Here is a 27,993-nt window from a genome sequence, read left to right on the forward strand (position 1 = left end):
TCAATGACAGAGAGGCTGGAGGAAAAAATTAATTCCAGGATGATCAGTCGCTGTCCGCCACAGGTCCAGATCCAATCAGCCAAGGAATCCCACTTCTGACACCAAATTGTTGTGGAAATTTTTTCTATCATCCTAAGTAGGATAGAGAATGCCTGAAATAAATACATAGCTCTGGCAGTTTTTATTACCTTTGCAAAACAAAGGGGTCAGACAACACACAGTATGCATGGCGGTCTGTAGGTGTCTGGCCAAGAGTGGCCTCTTGGTGGGAACTTTTATACTCCATAGCATGCAAATGAATTACATTACAAGAGAAAAGAGACATTCATGTCACTCCCCCGATGCCGCCCTCATGTAGGGGGGTTAGCCTACACACCCATTCCTCTGGCACGGTTTGTCACACCCATGTGAGATAACCTCCTAGGGTCAACCATTTGGTGGGACCTCTTGATGTCCCCTGTCCCGTGAAGGTAGAGCTTTGATCAAAGAATGACCTCCTCCGACACTGCCCCTAACCCCAGGTTACAGATAGCCTCCTGCTGTGCCACCATCCTTGAAGGAACAGCAGGATGTGCTCGGATGCAAACGTTGAAGCTCTACAAAAGGCCGTAAAGTAATTCACACAATGTGTAACCTATGTTATACCTGTGAAATATAAAATTTTCCATCACACTATCTTGCCAGGTTCTGGCATGGTAGTTGGTTGCATTTTAGCATTTAAGGTAATTTAGTTTAAATGCTAAATTAGCATTTAAATGCTAAATTAGCATTTAAGCATCTGGGGACAGATGCTTGTGTACACACCTTCAGAGATCAAGCACCTATCTTTGTTCCCATTTGTCACCTTTGTTGCTTTGACGTACTCCAGCCTAAAACCCAAAATAGTTAAGAGATTGAACCTTCTCTGCCAGCACGGCAACAAAAGGGGAATTGGCTCAAATGGTAGAGCGCTCGCTTTGCATGTGAGAGGTAGCGGGATCGATGCCTGCATTCTCCAAAGACTCCTTTGGTTTTTGTGATTAAATGTTCCCAATGACCGACCACCAATCCGGGCCCCAATCCCAATATCTACGCCAAATACAGCCATAGGTACCACCCGAAACCCAGTCCTAACTTCATTCTCATGTCTAGCCCCTTGTCTTGTTTTGTTGTGGGATGAATGTGCGCAGTCTCCAAGGAGTTCTTTGCCTTTTGTAGAAGAGATGTTGGGATCGGAAATGAGTCCAGGACCTAACTCTGAGCATCCAACAAATGCTCGGTCTCACGTTAAACCCAGTCTTAACAGTACCTTGTCTTATTGTGTAGTGCTCGCAAGAAACTCAAGTCCATCATGTGTCGATGTTTTGTTTGTATTTCTTTTGTCAGTCGTTTCAGGATGACAGCAGTTCGCAGATAGCACTTCAAGATGACCCCAATCATTCGACCGAGGTCGAAGACCTATCCAAATGTCAAATCCCTGACCAGGAATCAAACCCGGGCAGCAGCGGTGAGAGCACTGATTCCTAGCCACTAGACCACCAGGAACTGCACAGTGTATGCTTGCCGACCAGATACTGTGTGTGGAGCAAACCCATCCTGACTCCTTAATTATTGTCCTTGGTGACTTTAACAAAGGCAACATCACCCACAAACTCCCTAAATACTGAAGGATTTCATATATGTTTGTCTCCTATTCTTTGTGTTTCATATATGTTTGTCTCCTATTTTTTGTGTCTCACTCATATACTATGCACTACATTTAATCAAGTACAACCAAGTAGCCTTGGGCAAATCACAGGACACATAATCGCTTTCAGGCACATACAGTTCCGGAGCTCTCCTACACATCCACAATTTTGACTAACAACAGATAATGGGAGAGCATGACGTCGGCAGCCATGGCCTGTCGATAACGGCTGGCTCCACCGCTCCACCCTGCCCGCCCTGCGTTGGTGAGAAGACGTCGGCCGAGGAAAGGAGGGGGGCCACCTGTGATACGCCAGAGATCTACCGACATTTCTTAGCATACTAAAAGCCGGGCAGGGACAGTTAGCTGTACTCATTTGTTCTGACCTGTAAGTAAAGCCTACGTCTCTGCAGGTGTTAGGGGAAGACTTATGGGCCCGGAGCTCCGTGTAATCTGACTGGTCTGAGAGTAAACCATATAACTGACAAGTTTGTTGTCATCTCTTGCCTCCAACACGACACCCACAGGAATCACTGACCTAAGAACAGGTGGTCAAATTCCAACAATTGGCGCCCAACGTGGTTGGAGGGGGAGTTGTGTTGTGTGGTTGGGTCCTACTTTAGGCTGCAGTTCGATGCTCTGGGCTTCCACTACAGGCGCGCCTCTACAAATAAAAAGGTAAGCAGAAACCTGTTTATTCAAATTCTGCTATTGGTCAATAACAAATTTGGTGGAAACCTGGTAGCATTGTGTCTGTGTGTCTGAGAATATTATTACGCTAGCAGGTGTGTTGACATAGTGTGTGTTTTGTGACATTATTGTGAAGTTTTGAGAAAACCGGTGTGTGTTCCAGTATACTGCGTGGTCCGGGACCACTAAGGGTCGGCGTACCCAACTGGGTGGAGGGCCGTAAATGTAACGCTCCATTCGGGTCCAGTGAAGGGCAGTACACCAAGCGCGGTGAGGGGAACGCTTCACTTGGATGCTTAACAATAGACAGGGTCTATTGCGCTAATTTTACTGGGTGGAGGGCCGTAAATGTAACGCTCCATTCCAGGTCCTGTGAAGGGCAGTACACCAGCAGGCGGTGAGGGGAACGCTTCACATGGATGCTTAAATAGACAGGGTCTATTTGATAACTTTCATTATTGTTCAACATTCTTGCAACTATCAGTTTTGTATTTGTTTTTGTTTTAATTGTTGTGGGAATAGAATGGAAGGTGAGTTGGACCGAGAATGTGAGGAGTGGGAAATGTGTGGGGGTCCCCCAAGGGTGTCAGAAAGTGAGTTGTTTGGTCTTGTGGAAGGCCAGGTTATGAGTGGCTTGGTAAGTCAGGATAAGAATAAAGAAAGACAGATGGTATGTAAGACCTGGGAAGTGTGTGATGGGCAGAGTTGGGATAATATTGTGAAGGTTCAGAGTAAGTTCAGACAGGAGGAGGAAAAGATTATGAAATAAATAAGACAGGTGGAGGAGAAAATTGAGCAGGCGTCATTCTGGCAGAAGTCAGAACTTAAGAAGACGCTGAAAAAATTAGAAGATTCCTGGCGAAAGATTCATTCGATGGGGATGGCAAGCTTGGCTTTGGCCGCCCCGTACATGACGCGGGAAAATCAGTCGAAGGCGAGAAGGGCCCTAGGGGTCACGCCATCGGCACCCCCGCCCAATTCAAACCCTCCCAGTGGAGTTTATCCTACTCTAAGATTCCAGGGAGAAGTCGACATTAATGGCGAGGAGTTAAGTAGACACGTTCCGACCCTACAACAAGCAAGGCGCCATCCCCCAATAGACATAGGCAGACCCTGTGCCACAGGTTGGCGACCCGTCAGTGGAGACTGGTGGTGCGACTTCCTGCACGGGTGCGGCGCAAAACATGTCCCTTATAGATTCGGCCAGACACAGTAAAAGCATATTTAAGATTTTAAAACAAATTGACATGTCTAATGTGTTGCCAGAAGGCAGTACCAGGCGCCGATACACTGCTGAGACAGATTATGGCAGGCGCCAGCCAGCGACACCTACGGCGGAACGGGATACACAATGATGACATATCCCTAACGCCGTCTTCACCAACCCCTGTGAGACGAGACGACACAGGGGCTCGATCTAAAACAGTTATGCCTTTAAAAGTTGATGTGGTGGGCCAGCACACGGTATACACACCTTTTACCATAACAGACATTGACGGCATGTGTCGTAAGTTGCCTCCACTAGCCCGTGGAGCAGACCCATGGATCAACGAGGTATTGCGCCTCACAGCTGGCCTCAGTTTGGCCTGGGGAGACTCAGGGCTACACTGGCTGTTTTGTGTGCGGAGCTCTTGACCACTGGGCACGAGATTGCCTCACCTGCACTGGACAGTGGCCACCATCAGGACCACCGCAGTCACTCCCACAACAACAGCAGCAGCAACCATGGGCTCATCAACCACAAGGCATGCAGTCACAAGGAGGCTCACATGGGCGGGTCGGCCCATTCCACCGACCTCAGCAACAGCAAGCGGCTTCTCAACCTCCCCTGCTGACTCTGGTTTAACCTTGACGTTGCCAGATGACACGACAGTGGACTGCAACAACCAAAGTACAGGAGGACAATACCTGCTCAAAGAACTGCCGGCAACCACAACAGCCGACATTTATTGGTGCCTTCTGACTCAGACTTCGTCACCAAGCAGTGTGGTGTCAGTCTATGAGACGTGGAAACCATGGATCCTGTCCAAGGCCACGTATATGCCTCCCACCACCCCGTTACATTGCACATTGTTTTACGACACACAACAGGATATGACATATCAGGAAGGTATGGAGTAGTGGTTAAATTCTTCTCGTCTTTTCGCAGGTCCTGAGGGGGTGGCGGCCAGCGTCTATTTTGTTAAGTTGGAACAGGCCTGGTACAAAGGCACCCCTGATTCGGCGCCACACATCTCTTTGGCTGTGGCCCCAGGACATGAACAACGGTCCTTGGGTCCCATGGTGAAACGGTTGTTGGCAGCTAAAGACTGGACGCCGCTCCCTGAGGTACCGCAGGTACAACACTCTCCCTCGGAGTCGGCGTATCGTGTGGTGTGCCAATGCACAGACGTGTCCGTTGTTCAACATCGTTTGATTGACAGGTACGAGCTAAAAACACTGACAGATCACGAACTCTCCGGACCCATGTTAGACACCATCCCGGAGGGGGTGTGGTCCAACGGTCCATTTGACGTAGGTTTTTGTGCTTTCACTATCATGGCCAACGGTTCCAGTACATCCGCATGCCTCAAGGTTTCAAGAACAGCCCTGGTTTGTACAATCATCATTTGCGCCAGGTGTTGTCAGTTTTGCAGCTTCCAGATGGATGGACGATCTCCTCCTCGCTACTGACTCTGCTGATTGTTGTTTGCAGGCCACAGAAGCCGTGCTGCTGTGCCTGTACGAATTGGGCTTCAAAGTCTCACGAAAAAAGCTACAATGCTGGAGGAAAACTGTCACCTTTCTGGGTCGTGTTCTCTCAGCTGCTGGCTACGCCATGTCGGACGCCCATCGTGCGTCCATCCTCAGGCATCCTAAGCCTTCCACGGTGGGTGAAATGCTGTCCTTTTTGGGACTGTGTGGTTACAGTCGACAGTACATCCCCTGCTACGCGGAACGCACTGCACCCTTGCGCGCGTTAGTGCGTGCCAAGGGCTCTAAGCATGCCAACGCCAGGCTGGACTGGGACTCAGAGACTTCACAAGCCTTTGTGACCCTAGTTCAGTCTCTGGCCTCTGCTTTGGCTTCGCAGACAACCGTTGTGTACTCGTTACACCGCGGGGGTCGCGACTCTCATCCAAAAGACCGGCCTGCCCCAGAGGATGTCTCATCTCTGCATTGGATGCAGCTCGTGAGGGGGGAGGAGGTGGTGAAGATGTCGCTGCCCTTGGCGATATCCCGAGCCCTGGGGGCTCCTCCTCACCAACCAACAACTGAGGCGATTTCTGGATTAACTAACGCACACACACACACACACACACACTGATAGTTCAGCACCTGATTACACTGATACTGCACAACATACATGCAAGCGGCAAACTATATTACATGCCACTTAGGATAAGCTTCCTGGCTTTGTTTTGACATTTTTGTCATTAGCTATACTTCTTTATCTCACTCTGTGTTCTTTTTCGTCTGTAGGTGTGGTCGGAAGCCGAATAACTGCCACGGCGGTCCCAGACGGAATGGTGTCCACCAGTGCTTCTAAACGTTACAAGAGAGAGTTCCAGACGAATATAAATTAGTCAATCAGATTGCGGCAGGTTTTGAGTCAATTATCCCTTGGATCACCGTTAATAAAAATGTTGATTGCATCAATTATGTGCATTACAATCCACAGCGCCTCTCCAATCAGACCGAAGAAGGCTTCAAGGCGGTAAGTGAACAGTTGCGGGCCACGTCTTTGATGTCCTTTCAAAATCGTATCGCTCTCGATATGTTATTGGCAGAAAAACATGGTGTGTGTGCAGTGATTGGTACGGAATGTTGCACTTTCATCCCAAACATTACGGCACCGGGTGGTCGTTTGTCTCGTGCAATTGAAGGTCTCACGGCTTTGAATAAACGCATGAAAACACATGTCGGTGCGGACACCAGCCCGTGGGACTCGTTGATGAGCTACTTTGGTAAGGGGAAAGAGTTGGTCTCCGGCATTATTATTACAGTTTTAGTGTTTCTTGTTTTGGATGTTTTTTTCGTTTGTTCGTTGTCAGTTTGCTATTGTCTCCCGTGTTCCAAGTGCCTTTTCCAGCTCATCCTGTCCAGGGTGATGGTGGCCGATGGGCGAGGTCAATACCAGTTGGCCCGCCTGCATCCACCGCTCCCACAGGGTGACCGGGTGCTTCTTCCCGAACTCTGATCCGGTATTTCACCTTGTGGCCTCTGTTGAGGCCATGAGGGGGATTGAAGGATTTCATATATGTTTGTCTCCTATTCTTTGTGTTTCATATATGTTTGTCTCCTATTTTTTGTGTCTCACTCATATAACTATGCACTACATTTAATCAAGTACAACCAAGTAGCCTTGGGCAAATCACAGGACACATAATTGCTTTCAGGCACATACAGTTCCGGAGCTCTCCTACACATCCACAATTTTGACTAACAACAGATAACGGGAGAGCATGACGTCGGCAGCCAATGGCCTGTCGATAACGGCTGGCTCCACCGCTCCACCCTGCCCGCCCTGCGTTGGTGAGAAGACGTCGGCCGAGGAAAGGAGGGGGGCCACCTGTGATACGCCAGAGATCTACCGACATTTCTGACCAGAGAGGGGAATATTCTGGGTCACTGTTACACCAAACAAGACAGAGAAAAAAAAAAAACAGCGAAGTAGTCGCTGAAACACAGGCAAGGCACTGCTGGGATTTGAACACAGGATCGCCTGTTTACAAGACAGGAACTTTGACCAACTAAGCCACAGCGCCGGTGAAGGAGTGTCTTCAGTGTTGGGCGAACCACTGCATGACGGAAACCACATGAGTGGCCAGGCTTTCAACAGAACTGGTGAAATCATGCCAGTCCAAGTGGACAGAACCGACGATTATTCTCCTCCTTGGTCTTCGCTATGTCGAGGATGAGGATCTTGTTTGCACGCAATGAAACCACAGCGGCCACCTCCTTCCTATAAGCCCCTTCGTGCAGGCCAGTGATGCACCCGATCAGTCATCCGGGAAATATGAATTGTGTGTCCAAACTGAGGACAGATGTTGTGTACACACCTTCAGAGATCAAGCACATAACCTTGTTCCCATTTGTCACCTTGATTTTTTTTGTAAAAGAAGGAATTGAAAGGCCATGTTTCCACCTGGGGACCTTTTGCGTGTGAGGCAAATGTGATAACCACTACACTATGGGCTTTTAAGCAGATTGCCGGTGTAAAAGAACCGTGAACATCACACCTGTCCAGAGTGCTAACCAAAGTGTCGTGTCCTGAAGTACACACTGTCTGAGTTGATAGAACTTCACTGATCTTTTTGTTTTAGAGCTTGTGTTTAAAAAAATCGCAAGACAGCCTCAAGATCCAAAAGTGTTGAGGCAGTCCCATAGTGTCCCCACATCATGCAATGTGTCTATTTGCTTTGAGACATGAGTAAATTAGCTGAAATGCTAACATGCTAATGGACATCATGCTAGCACCAAGCAAGAGAGTCCTTTTTCAGTCGGGTCCAAAATTGGGGGCAATGTGAAGCTGTGTCTGTGCCACCTACTATGTTGCTGTGTCCCTGGTCCAGGGTTTTCTCATCTTGGGTTGGAATGTCCCCATGCTGGTAACGGGTGGGGAATACAGTCCGTTGATGAGGATAAGCGGTATGGATTTCAGTGGTTAAAGTCTCCAGCTACCATGAAAACGGTCATGGGCCACGAGCCTGTTCTGAATCCCCCTTTGGCCAATCGACACCACATCAACCCAGCAACCCTCGTTAGTATAGTGGACAGTATCCCCGCCTGTCACGTGGAAGACCGGGGTTTGTGTTAGAATAAAATGTAGATACAGGTATTAATTTGTTAGTTATCACCCTTATATCCATTTGCTTAGACAATAGAAAGTGTTTGAATGTGCTGAAGAAGGAATGTTCCCGTGACCCTGATCAGAGACCCCCAGCGACCCCCAGGTTCTGGAGGTGCCTGGATGCACCAACAGCGACTCTGCAGATGCTCATGTTAATCCTGCACGAATGTGTCAAGCTAAAGAACTCATAAAACATTAAAAGTAGTTGCTCTCACATACACACACACACATAGACAAACAACTACAGCTCGTGCAACTGCCTTCTCCACCCCCCCCCCCCTTAGAGTTGCACGACCATGTAGTAGGGACCCCCGAAAGAGAATAAAAGGACTCTGTATACTCAGAGTGGAGCGGCATGTCACTGGGTATGTGGTTTCACTCTCCTCGCTGCGAGCAACTTTGAATATTGTTGTCTGTCTCTTCTGTATTTCTGTATTTAAGTGTTTTTACAAGTGTCACAGGAGTTTGAACCTGACATTTACTTGGTCCTTCGAGCCGGATCCCAAGACACCTGAGGAGTCCAGTTGTGGAGCGGACAAGACAGAAAGACCGTGGCCACGGCAGACAAAACCCTTTGATGGGCTGTCTTCTCAGCTCAACAACTGGAAGCTGAAGGTTGACGGGATACCGACGGAAGAGAAGACAACAAACAGTAAGACACTTTTGATCAGAGTGTGAGTCCCTTTGTGTTAAAGCAGGGGTGGGCAAACTGAGACCTGCGGTCCGCATGCAGCCCGCTAAGTGTTCTTGACCCCTAGAACTGAGTGCGGCCCGCGAGTCAATAAGGTTTGTCACCCGGTGCTAAAAGCCTTGTGTATACTAGTCGCTGGCAAGCAAAAGATACGGACTCGACAGTCTTCTGTAGGAAGACGAGCTGGCAGTCTTTTGTGATGAGGCGGACTTGGCAGTCTTTTGCAGAAAGACGGACTCGCAGTGTTTTGCAGTAAGACGGAGTTGTCTTGTGTAATAAGACGGATTTGGCAGTTTTTTGTAATTAGACGGAGTTGGCGGTCTTTCACAATTAGACAGAGTTGGCAGTTTTTTTACAAAGACGGAGTTGACGGTCATGTCGGTGAAAGGCCTTTTCGGGGTTTAAATGTGAAAACGTTTTCAAAGTACGAATGAGTGTGTGAATGGGAGATTTTGTCACTAGACAGGTCTTCATATTAAAGGGTGAAAAAAAGAGCAAGTCTTTGAGGAAGCAGAGGCAAGAATTCTCCGCCCTCACCGGGGTAGAAGCTTGAGAATTACCTCAAAGAAAAGTTCATTACTCTCTCACTGACAAACAACCCTGTTGTTAGTTTTCCCTAGGAAGCTCATCACAACAGGGACCAAATTTTTCCCAAGATGGGAAATAAATGTGGAAATCCACAAGTCAAAAAGGAAGTACTAAAGTGCAAGGATTGGTGTCACGTGTTTCAGCTCCAACCAACCAAAATAAAACATCTAGAAATATGGATTAACAAGTATGGTTTTGACGGACAATTATCGATCCCTAAATTAATTAAATTTCAACAGGACATTGCGAAAAAGAACAAGAATCAAACCAATAAAATGCAAAAGAAAGGGTATGATGACCTCATATTGGAAGGAGTTGGCAGAGAGAAGGCAAAAAGGCAAGGCGAAGATGGAAGAAAGGAAGGCAAGAGATAGAGCAGAAAGTGAAGGTTGTAAAAAGGAAGAGTTATATAAGATAGTAAGGGAGGTTTTACTTCATGAGTATCAGAAAGATGAAGGAAAAGTAAATGAGGAGAAAAACTCATTTTTTTACACGAAAGGAAGGTAACGAAAGTAGGGTTATGCCAACTAAAGGAGTGAGCAATAGTAGTCAAAATGATGGTGTAGTAGGTGGACAATCACAATTGTATCCACAGTTCCCTGAACCCCCACATTATGACAACCACGATGTCAGATCATCAATGCCATACCCACCACAAACAAGAGCACCTTTTTCTGTTGAGTGGTCAAAACAGATGGGAGAAGTATTTTCTCCTAAATCACCACCTAGGGTTTTACCGGAAACCGATGCGTTTCATATGATAGAGGTACCAAACCCTAATGTAGACGCAATACATGCCAATTCAAATCCTGGCATAAAAGGGTGGGTTGATAAACATTTCATCGGAATGCCCTCAGCAACTATGGCAGACTATACCACGTACGCGCAGCAAGCAAAATGCAGGTGTTAAATAACAAAAATAAGATGCAAAAAATAGACACCTTTGTTACAGATAACGTAGAAATCCTCTTTCAAAGTCAAGGACGATTCAGGGGAAAAGGTAGAGGAAGAGGAAGAGGTAGAGGAACAGGTAGACAGAAAGTACGAAGCTATCCCAACACTACTGGATGTTGGAATTGCGGTGAAGAAGGTCACTTCTCTCGTGATTGTGACAAAGGCCAGTTCAAAAGGAACCAAAAGCCATATTCAGCATGACTAGGCTTGTCTTAACAAATACAACTAGAACCAAATGATCAATAAGTACAAGTACAATTAGAATTTACAAGAGGTATTTGCCTTTGAACATCGCAGTCACATTGAAAGTGAATGGTAAGACAATCAGATTCCGTTGTGACTCAGGAGCATGTAGAACAACTTGCAGATATGAGTTTCTACATTCCAGATCTGCAGGCAATACATGGCTCAGGACAGCAGGAGGAAAAGTTGACACTAGTGGTCAACTCCCTACCAATAACGTTGTGGTCTTTAGGTCCATCAGATGTAGGACTAATTAAAAGTGCCCAACCTGTACAAATTAAAGCTAAAAATGATTACAGACCATGTGTTAGGCAATACCCCATAAAACCAGATGCATATGAAGGAATAAAACCAGTGATAGAAGAATTGTTAAAAGCTAAAGCCTTAGTAGAATGTAACAACTCAAAATGGAACATCCTTAATTTTCCAGTGGGAAAAAAGTGCCACTCTCTGTGGGATGGAGAATGATACAGGACAAGCTGTAAATCCAGCTGTGGTGGCGAGAGCACCTTGTGTGCCTGACCCACACACATTGTTAAATTCTTTACGAACAAATGTCACATAGTTCACCATAGTAGACATCAGTAATGCATTCTTCTCCATTCCAATAGAGAAAGAAAGTCAGTTCTGGTTTGCATTTACGTTTGCGGAAAAAAAAATATACATACACACGCCTACCGCAAGGATATTGTGAAAGCCCAATAATTTATTCACAAGCAATGATAGCCATTATGTCTATGTTTAACCCCCAAATGAAAGCTAGATATTACTATATGTAAATGACATCCTACTAGCGTCAACAGATAGGAAGTCATGTGAGGAAGGCACAATAGCCTTTTGCACCATTTAGCGAAAAAAAGGCCATAAAGTGAGTTAAGACAAGCTACAATTTTGTAGGCAATCAGTGAAGTATTTAGGCCATCAGTTGACAGGACAAGGATGAACTATTCTAGCGGAGAGGAAACAAGCAATTTTAAATGCACCTAAACCACAAACAAAAAAGCAAATGATGTCCTTCTTAGGACTCACTAATTAGATGTAGATGTTGGATTCCAAACTATGCACAAATAGTGTCACCATTAACAAATTTAATGTATACAAATGACGTCACTCTTACAGTGGAATGAGGTGGCAGGAAAAAGCATTCTGTGAAAAAGAGTACTGGTAGGAAGTATGATTGTAGCACTGCATGATTACAGCAAAACATTTAAACAAACAGATTGTAAAGGTGTGAAGTGAGACTGAGGTCATGTACTCAGTCTTACCAGGAGTATGGTGCAAAGAAACAACCAATAGCGTACTACTCTCCCAAGTTAGATGCAGTCGCATGCGCCATCTTAGATTGTGTGCGGGCTGTAATAGCAGCACCTGGTATAGCCGTGGAAACAAGTGCATGCGGTTTCCACCCTGCTATTACAAACTAACATGACATTTTTGTCTCCTGCTAGACATCTGTCATGTATGGCGACACTTTTGTCCCAACACTTAACACTTGAGCGATGCACCGCGCTCAACCCAGCTACCCTTCTACCATTCCCTGAGGAAAGCGAAACACAATGATTGTGAGGAACTAACAACACAAACTGCAAAGTGTAGACCAGACTTATTAGATCAGACACTAATAAAAAGAGGAGATTTTGTAGATGGTTCCTCAAAGAAAAATGATTTGGGGAAAAACAATAACATGCTATGCAGTTATAGCGCTTACAGAAGCATGCAAATTAATGAAAGGTCAAAAGGTGACAAATTATACCAATAGCCAATATGTATATTGAACAGTACATACCTTTGCACAATACTGGCAAAACAGAGGTATGATAACATCAACGGGAAAGCCAGTAACTCATTCAAAATTGTTGATAGCATTACTAGAAGCAGTGCAATTACCAGAACGATACAAATAATACTGATCCGATATCCTTAGGAACTGCGTTCGCTGACAAAATGGCAAAACAAGCGGCACTAAAGGAACTGAACCATCTTAAGACTGAAAAAAGTACAAGTAGACTTTGAAATGTTGGCAGATATGCAACAACAAAGTCCAAAACAGGAAATTGACCACTGGCTTAGGAATAAAGCAACCCTGGACAAAAATGTTTATATGTCGACAGATGGGAAATCAATCTTGGCACAAAAGTGTAAAAGTGGGCTGATATTTTGAGCCATGGTGTTACACATGTCTCAACAGGAGGGATGTGTCACACTATTAACACCCACTTTAATTCGTATTTAAAAAATCGTATTCAAAAAATTTTTGTAGAGCGTTTTGAACGTGTGCAAAACACAACATCCAGGACAACTTGTGACCGAGGCATGGCCAATTTCCGAAACCACAATATAAATTTCAAGTAATTCACATGGACTTCATTGAACTAAATAAAAGTGAAGGAAAGTCAGCCCTGATTCTTGCATCCCAGAGCTGTTGTAGATTGGCCTCAGATGGGATGGAGGAGGGGGATTATGTGTATGAGATGGACCAGGATCCTGTTCCTGGACCAGATACTTGCTCCTTCACCCCATTATCTTTATTACCTCCTGAGTTTAGTTTCCAATGAGTGAATGGCCATAAATGCCTGAGACCATCCTGGCTTTTTGGTTCTTCCACAATGATCTCTGCAAAGATAACACTAGACGCAGCACAGGATGCTGTGTCCTGACCTTCTACTAGAGGTTGACAGGTACTGATCACAGTTTAACATGGTATTCATCTAATCTGCATGGAATATCTTTTCAATGAAACAGAATTAGACTACAGCAGTCACTTTGTAAATTAACTTGTAAAAGAAAAGAAAAAAAAAGGAAAGAAAACAGGAACAATGTTCCACATGGACTTAAAGAACCATAGCGCATGCCATCCCCAAAGTGGGAGGAGTGGTAGAACAGAAAATGCATGGAAGAAACAAAGCGTCCAAGGACACAATGTTTAGATCTTGTTAAATTACACATAAACATAACGGCACAAATGGTTTGAGTCCATATGAAACGTTGTTTGTTACACCTCATAGGTTGACACAGTCCGAAAATGTGTAGGAAACTGATGATGATTCCACTTTGATAGAAGACATGAGACTGACATCAGGAGACACCAGGAGAGTGTTGAGTAAAAGTGTAAAAAAAGAAAACACTGGCACTCTCCCAAGTGGGAAGGGCCTTATCAAGTACTGTTAACGACACCAACAGCATTAAGAATTGTAGAAAGAAACACTTCATCAAACACATACATCATACATCATACATACATTTGATACATCAAACACATTGTTCGGGAGTCTGACGAGGAAGGTAAAGACCAGTCTGTGATGCAGGGGACTTCAGAGTCCTAGACTCTGAGGCATCGTGCTGAGCAGTGAAGATTATAGCACATACCCTTGGCCAGAAAACCGAACAATGCATCCTAGTTCTAAGATCACTATTGTAACAGGATTGGTGTTCCTGACAAGTTCCTCTTCTTTCCCATACAGTGCCTCAATGTCTCAGAGTGGACCATGATCTTGATCGCACACCTCCACCCTTGCCTTGCCAACAACAACATCCTGACACAACAACATGCATGATGAGTCCTCTCATCTCATCAGCCATGCCATTGTGTCCAGTTTTATCTTCACCAAGACCCGAAGAAGGTCATCACATGAACTGTGCTCTGACAGCAAACGATCACCTCCAGACATGCATTGTGACTCACTTTCCAAGACTACCGAAGAGTTCAGAAGATGTTTGCTGACATGGTGTTTATGGTGACGACAATCACATCACCAGCCACTAAAGTGGAATGTGGCCGACTCAGAACTGGACAGGATCACACCTGTGATGCAAGGACAAGCCAAGCACCAGAATCTAGAAGTGGCAACAAATGGCCACCTGCAAGGAGGACATCCAGAGGAGAGACTGGAACAGCAATATGACCCTGGCATGTGCAGCAAAGGAGACTTTGGACCAAAGACTTGATGGAGGACTTTCTTAATAAGCAAGGTGGAAGGAGGAAAGGAGGTGGAGTGTGATGGGATCATGCCTACTCTGACTCATCTGATGCCAAGGATGACAATGAACTTGACAGTAACGCACACACACACACACGAACACGCACACACACAAACAGTACAAGAGAGCAGACGTGTGGTGTTGATGTAGAGACAAATACCACTATGACATTGTATATAACATGAGCGGAACATGTGCAGTAGTGACATTACTGATTCCAGTATCTATTTACCCTATGAATGTTGACATGGTACTAAATGCTATCTTTGAAGCAGATGAACATCACCTCCCAAACTACTTCCAAACAAAAAGGGAGGTTCCAGACACCGACTAGATGACGAAAGACAATCCCACTTACATCGATGCCATCAGCGTGCCACGAGGGGTACCACCAGAATACAAACTAGAAAAATCAGATTGCAGCGGGTTTGGAGGAAAGTATTATCCCATGGATAAGTTAACAAAAATGTGGATAGGATTAACTACCTCCACTACCTCCACTAAGCTTGGGAACGACACCGAGGCCGGACTCACAGCAATTGGAGAAAAACTCCATGCCATGTCACTCATGGCCTTCCAGAATTGCATCGCCATGGATGGACTGCTGGCACATCAGCAAGGAGTGTGCGCCATGTTTGGCGACCAATGTTGCACGTCCATCCCCAACAATACAGATTCCACAGGAATGCTGATGCGTGCGATCTCTGGTTTAGAGGCACTAAACACCAAGATGAAGAACACTGGTGTTGACACTGAGGTGTTTGGTGACTGGTGGAGAGCATTTTGGGGACAGTGGTCTCCTTACGTGATGTCCGTGCTTATTGTTCTCGCTGTTGCCCTTCTTTTGTGCACCTTATGTGGATGTTGTATCCCTATCTTGAAGGTTAGAATCACATGGACTGTGAATTTAGCCATGGCACCAATGACAACAAGGTAAATGAAATGTACCCCCGACTGGTGGCAGGTGGCAGCGATGACAGTGATGATGACTAGGACAAACATTATAGATATGCTCATGACTTGTTTCTGACTTGTACTTTGACTCAGATGACGAGAACACTTCCGTTTAAATGTAGGCATATTTTCTGACAATAGAGTGAGGAAAAACCGAGAGGAGACCCAAGGAACAACAGCAAACAGATAAAAGTGTGATAAACAGGAGGGAAATGTTAGAATAAAATGTAGATACAGGTATTAATTTGTTAGTTGTCACCCTTATATCCATTTGCTTAGACCAGTGTTTTTCAACCTTTTTTGAGCCACTGCACATTTTTTACATTGGAAAATTTTTGCGGCACACCACTAACCAAAAATATTACAAAATGACACTGCACAGTATATTTAATTACAATATCATTTCGTAATTTATTTGTACTCAGTGTGAAACCTGGGCCTGTTTACATGAACACAAAGCCGATATCCGAGCAGGAATGGAAGAAAGACACACACGAAGCTCTTCTTCAACAGCTCTCAGTCTCTCTCTGTTTTTAGTTTTTATAGCAGTTAGGCTTGAAAAGCTCAGCTCACACAGATATGTTGTGGAAAATGGGAGCAATGTCAGAACAGCTTTGTTGGCCAGAATGGGGAACTCCTTTGCAGCAGTCAACCAAAAACTGTCCAAAGGAAGATCCGAAAATCTTAGTTTTAAACTACGATCCTGTTTCAGTTCAGTTAGTTCCTCCTGCTCTTGTAAAGTCATGTCCTTTCCAACAACTGATGCTGAGCTGTATGGGTCCCTAACCCAGTCAAAGCATTCAGTGGAGGCTGAAGAGAAATAAAATGACAACTTCTCCTCAAGACATTTCAGATGTTTACCTATTACTTCACACAGTGCAGCAGTGGGACTTTGCTGTTTCTCTGTCAGTGGGAACATCTCCAGGTTGGCACGTTGCACATGTTGTTGCCAGAGGTGCACCTTTAAACGGAATCCATTTACTTTATCTGTGTTTGTAAGCAGGTTTTCATTTCGACCCTGCATCCTTGTGTTCAGTTCATTCAGATGATGAAATATATCAGCCAGGTATGCCAGCTTTGCGCACCACTCATCAGTTGCAAACAGATTTGAGTAATCAGACCTCTCATTTGTTAGAAACATTTTAAGTTCCTCTCGCAGCTCATACACACGGGTCAGCACCTTACCTCGCGACAGCCATCGGACCTCTGTATGGAGCAATAAGGCTTTATGCTCCGCTCCCATTTCCTCACACAGAGATGCGAATATCCGGCTTTTCAGAGGTCGTGTCTTTACAAAGTTCACTATGCGCACCACATCATCCAACACAGGAACCAGTTCTGCTGGTAAAGTCTTAGCGACGAGGGCCTCACGGTGCAAAAAACAGTGCGTAACAATCAGACCTGGGTTTCTTCCCTTCACTCGACTCACAAAGCCTTTGGTGCGCCCGACAGACGCTCCATCAGTGCAAACACTTGTGCAGTTTTCCCACGTAAGTCCTCCCTGGTCAAGATATTCCGATGTGACCCGAAAAATTTCCTCTCCAGTTGTTTTTTCTGGCAGTGCCTTGCAAAATAGGAAGTTTTCTCTAATCGTATCTCCATCCACAAAACGCACATTGGCCAAGAGCTGAGAATGTCCACTAATATCTGTAGACTCGTCCACTTGCAACGCAAATTTCCTACTGATGCGTATCTTTTCCAAAACATGGCTTTCAATGTCTGTCGACATGTCATCAATACGCCTGGCAATTGTGTTATCAGAGAGCGGGACTTTAGGGATGTATTTAACCGCGTCAGGGCCGAGCATCTCGTTGACAATGGCTTTACAGGCAGGTAGTATTAATGTCTCTGCCACAGTGTGCGACTTTTTGGATTTTGCAACGAGTTCGTCAACTAGGTAACTAGCTTTGAGCGCTTTCTCATTTACCTTTGTGGTTTTTCTCATGAACGTTGCCTGTTTCGCTGTGTTAACACGCAGGCGAACAAAATAGTCCATTGGCTTGTTTTGAAGCGACGGGTGTTTTGTTTGGAGATGGCGTTTAAGCTTGCTTGGCACCATGGCATTGTTGGATAGCTTCTCGCCACATACCAGGCACAATGGAATAGGTGTCGTCTCATCCCCGGTGAAGGTAAATCCAAACGAAAGATAGCTTTCACTATATTGCCTTGAGCTCACCGTCTTTGCTTTCTTTTTCCCACCACTCATACTAGGACCTTCCTCCGGGTCAGAATCTTGTCCAGGGCCCAGTTCGGATTTTGAAGTTGTCCTTTTTAAAAACTTCTCCATGACTGTCACCACGACTTCTCAAGTGCATCACTAATTCTATTCGAGGAACGAGCCAATCAGCTCCGTGTTGCCACACGGACGAATATTACATTACTCTGCCAGTCTTTACAGCACGGACACTCGACAATGACATAGTATTTGTAGAAAATGATTAAAAAATATTATTCATTCATTCATTCATTTTCTACCGCTTTATTTAAAAAAAAAGTGATACTGGATAATTTCTCACGGCACACCTGACGATCTCTCACGGCACACTAGTGTGCTGCGGCACAGTGGTTGAAAATCACTGGCTTAGACAATAGAAAGTGTTTGAATGTGCTGAAGAAGGAATGTTCCCGTGACCCTGATCAGAGACCCCCAGCGACCCCCAGGTTCTGGAGGTGTCTGGATGCACCAACAGCGACTCTGCAGATGCTCATGTTAATCCTGCAAGAATGTGTCAAGATAAAGAACTCATAAAACATTAAAAGTAGTTGCTCTCACATACACACACACACATAGACAAACAAATACAGCTCGTGCAACTCCCTTCTCCACCCGCCCCCTTAGAGTTGCACGACCATGTAGTAGGGACCCCCGAAAGAGAATAAAAGGAGAGGAGTGTGAACTGCATACTCAGAATGGAGCGGCATGTCACTGGGTATGTGGTTTCACTCTCCTCGCTGCGAGCAACTTTGAATATTGTTGTCTGTCTCTTCTGTATTTCTATATTTAAGTGTTTTTACAAGTGTCACAGGAGTTTGAACCTGACAGTTTGATTCCCCAAAGGGGAGTTTCTGTTTTGTATGTCACGTTAAACCTTGAGCAGGGTTGCGTTTGCAACAACCAGTCAGGTAAAACAAACCCTTCTCACTAGAACAAGACCTCTCTTAATCTTCTTCTCAAGGTGTTCAGGTGTCTTCTACAATCTGACAGTCTTTTGCTGCCAAATCATTCCAGTCGTGGATAATGGAGCTGACCAGGAAATTGCCAGCTGTGGGATTTCAACCAGTGCCACCTGAGCGTAAGGAACCGTAATCTGGCGCTTTCGATCACTCATCCACCCAACCTAAAACGGTGCCCTGATCAGGAAAAAAAAACTGTGACCTTGTGAGGTTCACTGACAACAGAGGACACTCAAAAGGAGCCACACAAAGCAGGGTACTTGTACAGATGTCAGCAGCAGAGTGGCGCAGCGGTAGCGTGTTGGGCCCATAACCCAGAGGTCGATGGATCCAAACCGTCCTCTGCTATGGCTGTGCTCTTTACGTGTCCTTTGAAGAGCTTGCAGATGTATTGTCTTTGTTCCTTAGCTGACCTGGGCCCCGTTTCACGAAGCAGGTTTAGTGAAAACTCGGAGTATCTTAACCCTGAAATGAGGGAAACTCTGAGTTTTCCGTTTCAAAAAGGGAGGTAAGTCAAACCAGAGACAGAGGAGTAACTCCAGCCTGAGAGAGGTAACTTAACCTCGGTGTCAGTTACTATGGCAACAGACTCTGTGAACATAACCTGGTCGGGACCAGGTTTTCTTCAATGAACCTCGAGTTTCTTTCTGTCTCCGCCCTCTTACGCTACACACGGTGTGATTCATTCATTGTCGCGCGTGTTTAAAGCCAGTTTGGTCGTTTTTCTTCAAGGTGTGCTGTGTGTCGCATTGTTTTTTGAACCATGGCATGTCCATTTGTAGAAGACCCTGTAGACGAAGAGGCACGACTACTCAGAAGAGAGCTCCGCATTCGTAGGGAAGTTATCCACAGGCCGAGATTGGACACGCTATCATTTCTGGATAATTTTCTTTTCGAACGGTACCGCTTCACTTCACCGACCATCACTCACATTCATAATCTCATCCGTCAGGACATTCAAAACATCACCAACCGCTCTTCGGTTTTTTGCCAACGGAAGTTTTTTATATAATATAGGTGATGCAGAAAACATTAGCAAGGCCACCGTCTGCAGAGCTGTGAGAAAAGTGTCCCTAGTACTAAAAAGACGCATCAACTCCTTTGTTGTGTTCCCGGGACATAAACCCGTGGGGGTCATCAAGGTGGAATTCCACAGAATTGCAGGTGAATGTAGAAATCAGTTAAAATGTATGATTATAAATCATATTCAGTTGACATGACATGGTGCTGCAACCTCACACTGGGATTTGTCATTTTAATTTCTTTTAGGATTCCCTGGTGTGATAGGGTGCATCGATGGGACGAACATTCCCATCGTTGCTCCTTCAGAAAATGAAGGAGACTATGTGAACAGAAAATCCATTCACAGCATCAATGTGCAGGTAGATTGAATGTCAGACTGCATCAAACTGCAAAAACTCAAAATCATACCAACAATATTTGTCTTATTTCTCGTCAAAATGTCTAATTTCTGATCAAAACGAATCACACCTAAAAGTAAATTGTTTTTAGACAATGTTCACGTGTTTCAATCACATTTCACTTAAAAAAAATAATTTGAAAAATCTGTCAGTGGAGCAAGTTTGTTATTTCTACTTATTTCAATTGAAAATGTGCGTGAAACAAGTGAAAATTGCCTGAAAACTAGTTACTTTTTATGTGGTGTCTTAAGTGTAAAGACATTTGATGAGAAATGTAGACCAACTAACATCTGTCATTCTCTGCACTGTCAAGATCATATGTGATGCAGCCAACATAATTACAAATGTGGAGGCCAAGTGGGCCGGTTCAGTGCACGACTCACTGATGTATCGTGAGTCCAATATCAATAACATATTGGAACATGGTGAGCAGCCTAAAGTTTTGCACAATCACTTGTCTTCCTCCTTTAATGCACTCACATATATCCACTATTCATTACAGGAGGATTTGATGGCTGTCTGCTGGGTGACAGGGGTCACCCCTGTCAGCCAACACTGATGACCCCTTACCCTGACCCTGACCCAGGCCCTCAACAGAACTTCAACCTGGCTCATTGCAGGACAAGAGCCAGGGTGGAGATGACCATAGGCCTGCTGAAAGCCCGTTTCCAGTGCCTGCGTTACCTCAGGGTGACCCCTGAGAGGGCCTGTGATATAATTGTGGCATGTGTTGTTCTCCATAATATTGCCACTGTTAGAGGAGAGCAACACCCTGCCCTACAAATGGAGGAGCATGATGACAACTGTAGCGTAGGCTTTTACCAAAGGTATCAAAACGATTAAAAATAGGAACAATGGTTGGGCGCCAGACAGGGAAAAGATAAACTGACCTGTCAATTAACAAGATAACCTTTGGATTTATTCATCCGGCTAGCCTAACCTGTGCTACAGAAGTGAATAAAAAAAATACATAAGATACTCAAAGTCAATATAATTTATATTCAATGAACATTGAACTATAGGCCCAAAAGAAGTTTGAGGCCGAGGCCTATTACATCTTATCAAGGCTGGTGGCTCCTGTGTAATCATGTCCGAGGATGAGGTTCCTCCAGGGATCCCCTCTGCGACTGGCCTCCCGACAGTCTGACTCATGGCCAGCTCTGCCTCGGTCAGACGTGGTGGGGGTGGTCCTCCGCCAGTTTTGCGGGCATCTGCCCGCTTTCTGTTGGCTGAGTAGAAGTTAGATGTTGCTTTTCATATGTCTGATTTAACTGTATACAGGCAAGACATTTATGTGTCTGAAAACAATATTATGTTGGAGATAATGCACACTGAAACAGCCGCTGAATGATATTTAGTGGTAAACATTATTAAAAAGAGGCACCCTGACTGTTATGCTGAGGGCTTACCTGTTTGAACAATGTTTTTATATTTCATCTTCAGCTGCTTCCATGTTCTTTTTTCGCCGGTGGGATTACATCTAAGTAACATAAATTGTAGCTGTAACACCATTCTACTTGTTTGCATCTGTAGCCTAATATTATTGTGATTGCATAAATGTATATAATAAATTTAAACTTACGCATTGACTCGAGCAGTAATCTTCTCCCACGCCGAGTCGCGTTCTTTCGCTGCTGCAGCCGTGTTGCTTTTCTTTTTAAAAACGCTTTCAAATTCGCCGTATGACTGCATTAATATATCCACTTCCAGAGGACTGAAATACGACAATCTTTTCTTCTCACTCGTTGCCATGGTGAATCGAGGGAACAGGGCTCCATTGATGAGGGCTTTTTAAAGTCAGTGCACGCGCTTAACTCAGAGTGAACAAACTCTGTGTTGATTGAACCAATTGAAATCACCTGTTCTGAAACTCGTAAGTCAGAGTTTCCTGTCTCAGAGTAGATCAACTCAGAGTTCAGGGTTAGACTCCAGAGTTGGTTGAACCTGCTTCGTGAAACGGGGCCCTGGTCCAGTAAAGAGTTGACGCTTCCTTTACTGCTGTCCTCGATGCATTTATTGCTCTTGAGTGCATTCACACGCCATTGCGGGACATTGAAGCATCGTGAAACACCGTAAATGTCCTCACTAGTCCATCGTCACTCTTATAGAATCCGAGCCAGTTTCCGTTCGTTTTGGGGAACCTCCTCCTCTTTGACGAACACCACATCTCCAACTTGCATGTTTCTTCTTGGCGTATGCCATCTTTGTCTCAGAGCAATGTTGGTCAGATACTCCTTCCACCATCTGTTCCAGAACTATTCCGACAAATATTGCACTTGTCTCCAGCTCATTTAAGTATACAAGTCCATCCATCTATCCATTTTCCTCCGCTTATCCAAGTCGCGGGGGCAGCAGTATTAGTAGGGAAGCCCAGACTTCCCGGTCCCCGGCCACCTCCTCCAGCTCTACCGAGAAGACACCAAGGCGTTCCCAGGCCAGCTATGAGACATAATCCCTCCAGCGTGTTCTCGGTCTGCCCCGGGGCCTTTTCCCGGCTGGGCTTGCCCGGAAAACCTCACCAGGGAGGCATCCGGGAGGCATCAGGACTAGATGCCCGAGCCACCTCAACTGACTCCTCTCGACTCATCTCTTAGGGTGAGTCCAGCTACCCTACGGAGGAAACTCATTTCAGCCGCCTGTATCCGAGATCTCATTCTTTCGGTCATGACCCAAAGCTCAGGACCATAGATCGACCGGTAAATTGAGACCTTTTTTTAACCACGACAGTCCGTTACAGCGACCGCATTAATGCCGAGGCTGCGCCGATCCGTCTGTCGACCTAACGCTCCCACTTTCCCTCACTCGTGAACAAGACCCCGAGATACCTTAACTCCTCCACCTGGGGTAGGACCTCATTCCCAACCCGGAGGGAGCACTCCACCCTGTTCTGACTGAACCGTGGCCTCTGATTTGGAGGTACTCAAATTTGGAGTCTCATCCCAGACGCTTCACACTCAGATGCAAACCGTCCCAGTAAACTCTGAAGGTCACAGCCCGAAGAGGCCATAAGAACCACATCATCTGCAAATAGCAAAGAGGAGATTCTAAGGCCCCTGAAACAGACTCCCTCAACACATTGGCTGCGCCTAGAAATTCTGTCCATGGAAATTGTGAACAGAATCGGTGACAAAGGGCAGCCTTGGCGGAGGCCAACATTTACCGGAAACAGGCTCGACTTACTACTGGCAATGCGAACGAGACTCCTGCCCCGTTTGTACGAGGACCAGATAGCACGTAGTAGCGCGCCACCAATCTCGTATTCCCGGAGCACTCCCCAAAGGACGCCACGAGGGACACGGTTGAATGCCTTTTCCAGATCCACAAAGCACATGTAGACTGGTTGGGCAAACTCCCATGCACCCTCCAGCACCCTCGTGAGGGTGTAGAGCTGGTTCCAGTGTTCCACGACCAGGACGAATACCGCATTGGACCTCTTGTAACAGAGGTTCGACCATCGGTCGTACCCTTCTCTCCAGCACCCTGGAATAGACTTTCCCAGGGAGGCTGAGGAGTGTGATCCCCCTGTAGTTGGAACACAACCTGCGGTCACCCTTCTTGAAAAGGGGGACCACCACCCCTGTATGCCAACACAAATACTGTTCCCAGCTTCCACGCAATGTTGAAGAGACGTGCCAGCCAAGACAGTCCCTCAACATCCAGAGCCTTGAGGAATTCTGGGCGGAACTCGTCCACCCCCGGAGCTTTGCCACTGAGGAGGTGACGGAGGAGGAGGAACCGTACCTTGCCCAAGAACTGTTTTTTGGGACATGGAATGTCACTTCTCTGGTGGGGAAGGAAACTGAACTTGTGCAAGAGGTTGAGATATTACGACTAGACATAGTCAGACTCACCTCGACCCACAGTTTGGGTTCCGGAACCAAACTCCTCGAGAGGGGCTGGACCTTGTTCTACTCTGGAGTTGCTGCAGGGGAGAGGCGGCAAGTTGGTGTGGGCTTATTAATAGCCCCCCGGCTTGGTGCCTCTGTGTTGGAGTCAGCCCCGGTGAACGAGAGGGTCATTTCCCTACGCCTTCAGGCTGGGGAAAGGGTCCTGACTGTCATTTGTGTGTCCGCGCCAAATGGCAGTTCGGAGTACCCGGCCTTCTTGGAGTCCATCAGGGGGTTGCTGGAGAGCACCCCAGCTGGTGACTCCGTCATTCTACTGGGAGACTTCAACACCCATGCCCACATGGGTGGGCATGGGTGTCAATGACACTGTCAATGACAGTGTGACCTGGAGGGCCGTGATTGGGAGGAACGGCCTCCCTGATCTGAACCCGTGCGGTGTGATGTTATTGGACTTCTGTGCGAACCACAGTTTGTCCATAACTAACACCATGTTCGAACATAGGGATGTCCATAAGTGCACTTGGCACCAGGACACCCTGGGCTGCAGGTCTATGATCGACATTGTAGTCGTGTCATCAGACCTGCGTCCGCATGTTCTGGACAGGCGGGTGAAGAGAGGGGCTGAGCTGTCAACTGATCACCACCTGGTGATGAGTTGGATTAGATGGCAGGGGAGGATGCTAGACAGACCTGGTAGAATCAAACGAGTAGTGAGGGTGTGCTGTGTCTGGCAGAGTTTCCCGTTCGTCGAATCTTCAACTCTCACCTCTGGCAGAGCTTCACCTGCATCCCGGGGGAGGACGGGGATATTGAGTCCGAATGGGCCATATTCCGTGCCTCCATTGCTGAGGCAGCTGACCGGAGCTGCGGCCGCAAGGTGGTTGGTGCCAGTCGTGGCGGCAGGCCCCGAACCCGATGGTGGACACCAGAGGTCTGGGCTGCCGTCAAGCTGAAGAAGGAGTCCTATCGAGCTTTGATGGCTTGTGGGACTCCGGAAGCAGCTGACAGGTACCGTCAGGCCAAACGGTTCGCGGCTTCGGCGGTTGTCGAGGCAAAAACTTGGGTGTGGGAGGAATTTGGTGAGGCCATGGAGCACGACTTTCGGTCGGCCTCGAAGAGGTTCTGGCAAACCATCCGGTGCCTCAGAAAAGGGAAGCAGTGCCCAGTCCACACTGTTTACAGTGGAGACGGGGCCTGCTGACCTCGACTGGGGATGTAGTCGGACAGTGGAAGGAAATCCCACTGACATACCTTCCATAAAGGAAGCAGAGTCTGAGGACACATACGTGGACAGTGCCATCACCGTGGCTGAGGTATCTGGGGTGGTTAAGACGCTCCCCAGTGGCAAAGCTCCGGGGGTGGACGAGTTCTGCTCAGAATTCCTCAAGGCTCTGGATGTTGAGGGACTGTTTTGGCTGACACGTCTCTTCAACATTGCTTGGAAGTCGGGAACAGTACCTTTGGATTGGCAGACCGGGGCGGTGGTCCCCCTTTTCAAGAAGGGTGACCGGAGGGTGTGTTCCAACTGTAGGGGGATCACACTCCTCAGCCTCCCTGGGAAAGTCTATTCCAGGGTGCTGGAGAGAAGGGTACGAGGGTAAGGGTAAGAAGGGTAAGAGGTCCAATGCGGTTTTCGTCCTGGTCGTGGAACACTGGACCAGCTCTACACCCTCACGAGGGTGCTTGCGGGTTCATGGGAGTTTGCCCAACCAGTCTACATTTGCTTTGTGGATCTGGAAAAGGCATTCGACCGTGTCCCTCGTGGCGTCCTTTGGGGGGTGCTCCGGGAGTACGGGATTGGTGGCGCGCTACTACGTGCTATCCGGTCCTTGTACAAACGGGGCAGGAGTCTGGTTCGCATTGCCAGTAGTAAGTCGAGCCTGTTTCCGGTGAACGTTGGCCTCTGCCAAGGCTGCCCTTTGTCACCGATTCTGTTCACAATTTTCATGGACAGAATTTCTAGGCGCAGCCAAGGCGTTGAGGGAGTCCAGTTCGGGGGCCTTAGAATCTCATCTCTGCTATTTGCAGATGATGTGGTTCTTATGGCTTCTTCGGGCTGCGACCTTCAGCGTTTACTGGGACGGTTTGCATCTGAGTGTGAAGCTTCTGGGATGAGACTCAGTACCTCCAAATCAGAGGCCATGATTCTCAATCGGAAAAGGGTGGAGTGCTCCCTCCGGGTTGGGAATGAGGTCCTTCCCCAGGTGGAGGAGTATCTCAGGGTCTTGTTCATGAGTGAGGGAAACTGGGAGCGTGAGGTCGACAGACGGATCGGTGCAGCCCCGGCAGTAATGCAAAGCATGATACGGCGTGTCATTGTGAGCCAGCGGAAGGTGGCAGGAGGCTCATTCCAAGTGTGCCTGACGCAGCTTTACATCCCGTTCTATCTGCAACAGTTTCAAATGGCTGAGAAGCACTGCTGTGGAGTTACAGCTAAAATGAGAAAATGTGTTTCTCTCGCTGTGATAATGTATTTCAAGCAACCTATAGGCTTTGTGGTAAAAATTTTCTCCATATATGGCACATGTGTGCCACGTCCAAAAAAGCACTCCACTCCCTCAGAGAAGAAGGGCTAGGGTTAGGGTTAGGGTTAGGGTTATGGTTAGGGTTAGGGTTAGGGTTAGGGTTAGGGTTAGGGTTAGGGTTAGAGTTAGGGTTAGGTTAGGTTAAGGTTAGGGTTAGGGTTAGGGTTAGGGTTAGGGTTAGGTTAGGGGTTAGGGTTAGGGTTAGGGGTTAGGGGTTAGGGTTAGGTTAGGTTTAGGGTTTTGGCACTTATGGAACACATTTAGTGTGATGTGCTTTATTGCTTGTCACACACAACCATTGTTCAAAAATGCACTTTATTCGCTCTCAAACACATTGTGAGCAAAGCATGATACGACGTGTCATTGTGAGCCAGCGGAAGGTGCCAGGAGGCTCATTCTAAATGTGCCTGACGCAGCTTCGCATCCCATTCTATCTGCAACAGTTTCAAATGGCTGAGAAGCTATGCTGTGGAGTTACAGCTAAAATGAGAAAATGTGTTTCTCTCGCTGTGATAATGTATTTCAAGCAACCTATAGGCTTTGTGGTAAAAATGTTCTCCATATATGGCACATGTGTGACACGTCCAAAAAAGCACTCCACTCCCTCAGAGAAGAAGGGCTAGGGTTAGGGTTAGGGTTAGAGTTAAGGTTAGGGTTAGGGTTAGGGTTAGGGTTAGGGTTAGGGTTAGGGTTAGAGTTAGAGTTAGGGTTAGGGTTAGGTTAAGGTTAGGGTTAGGGTTAGGGTTAGGTTAGGGGTTAGGGGTTAGGGTTAGGGTTAGGGTTAGGGGTTAGGGGTTAGGGTTAGGTTAGGTTAGGTTTAGGGTTTTGGCACTTATGGAACACATTTAGTGTGATGTGCTTTATTGCTTGTCACACACAACCATTGTTCAAAAATGCACTTTATTCGCTCTTAAACACATTGTGAGCAAAGCATGATACGACGTGTCATTGTGAGCCAGCGGAAGGTGCCAGGAGGCTCATTCTAAATGTGCCTGACGCAGCTTCGCATCCCATTCTATCTGCAACAGTTTCAAATGGCTGAGAAGCTATGCTGTGGAGTTACAGCTAAAATGAGAAAATGTGTTTCTCTCGCTGTGATAATGTATTTCAAGCAACCTATAGGCTTTGTGGTAAAAATGTTCTCCATATATGGCACATGTGTGACACGTCCAAAAAAAGCACTCCACTCCCTCAGAGAAGAAGGGCTAGGGTTAGGGTTAGAGTTAAGGTTAGGGTTAGGGTTAGGGTTAGGGTTAGGGTTAGGGTTAGGGTTAGAGTTAGAGTTAGGGTTAGGGTTAGGTTAAGGTTAGGGTTAGGGTTAGGGTTAGGTTAGGGGTTAGGGTTAGGGTTAGGGTTAGGGTTAGGGTTAGGGGTTAGGGGTTAGGGTTAGGTTAGGTTAGGTTTAGGGTTTTGGCACTTATGGAACAC

The 27,993-nt window shown here is 46.5% G+C and overlaps 1 protein-coding gene and 1 non-coding gene across 2 annotated transcripts; one reads left to right on the plus strand and one right to left on the minus strand.

Annotated features, from left to right (window-relative positions):
• Positions 1-7,030: 7,030 nt before the first annotated feature.
• On the minus strand, positions 7,031-7,104 carry trnat-ugu (transfer RNA threonine (anticodon UGU)). Its single transcript has one exon. It is a non-coding gene; the product is annotated as a tRNA-Thr (tRNA).
• Positions 7,105-19,328: 12,224 nt separating this feature from the next.
• Positions 19,329-21,035, plus strand: LOC131136964 (putative nuclease HARBI1). Its single transcript, XM_078791714.1, is given in 5 exon segments — positions 19,329-19,746; positions 19,748-19,935; positions 20,041-20,153; positions 20,506-20,617; positions 20,695-21,035. Coding segments are annotated over 5 exon segments (966 nt in total). The 5' UTR covers positions 19,329-19,534.
• Positions 21,036-27,993: the final 6,958 nt, after the last annotated feature.

The sequence above is a fragment of the Doryrhamphus excisus genome, linkage group LG7, assembly GCF_037039965.1.
Source record: "Doryrhamphus excisus strain RoL-2023G ecotype Guam linkage group LG7, RoL_Dexc_Guam_v1.1, whole genome shotgun sequence".
Classification (NCBI taxonomy): domain Eukaryota; kingdom Metazoa; phylum Chordata; class Actinopteri; order Syngnathiformes; family Syngnathidae; genus Doryrhamphus; species Doryrhamphus excisus.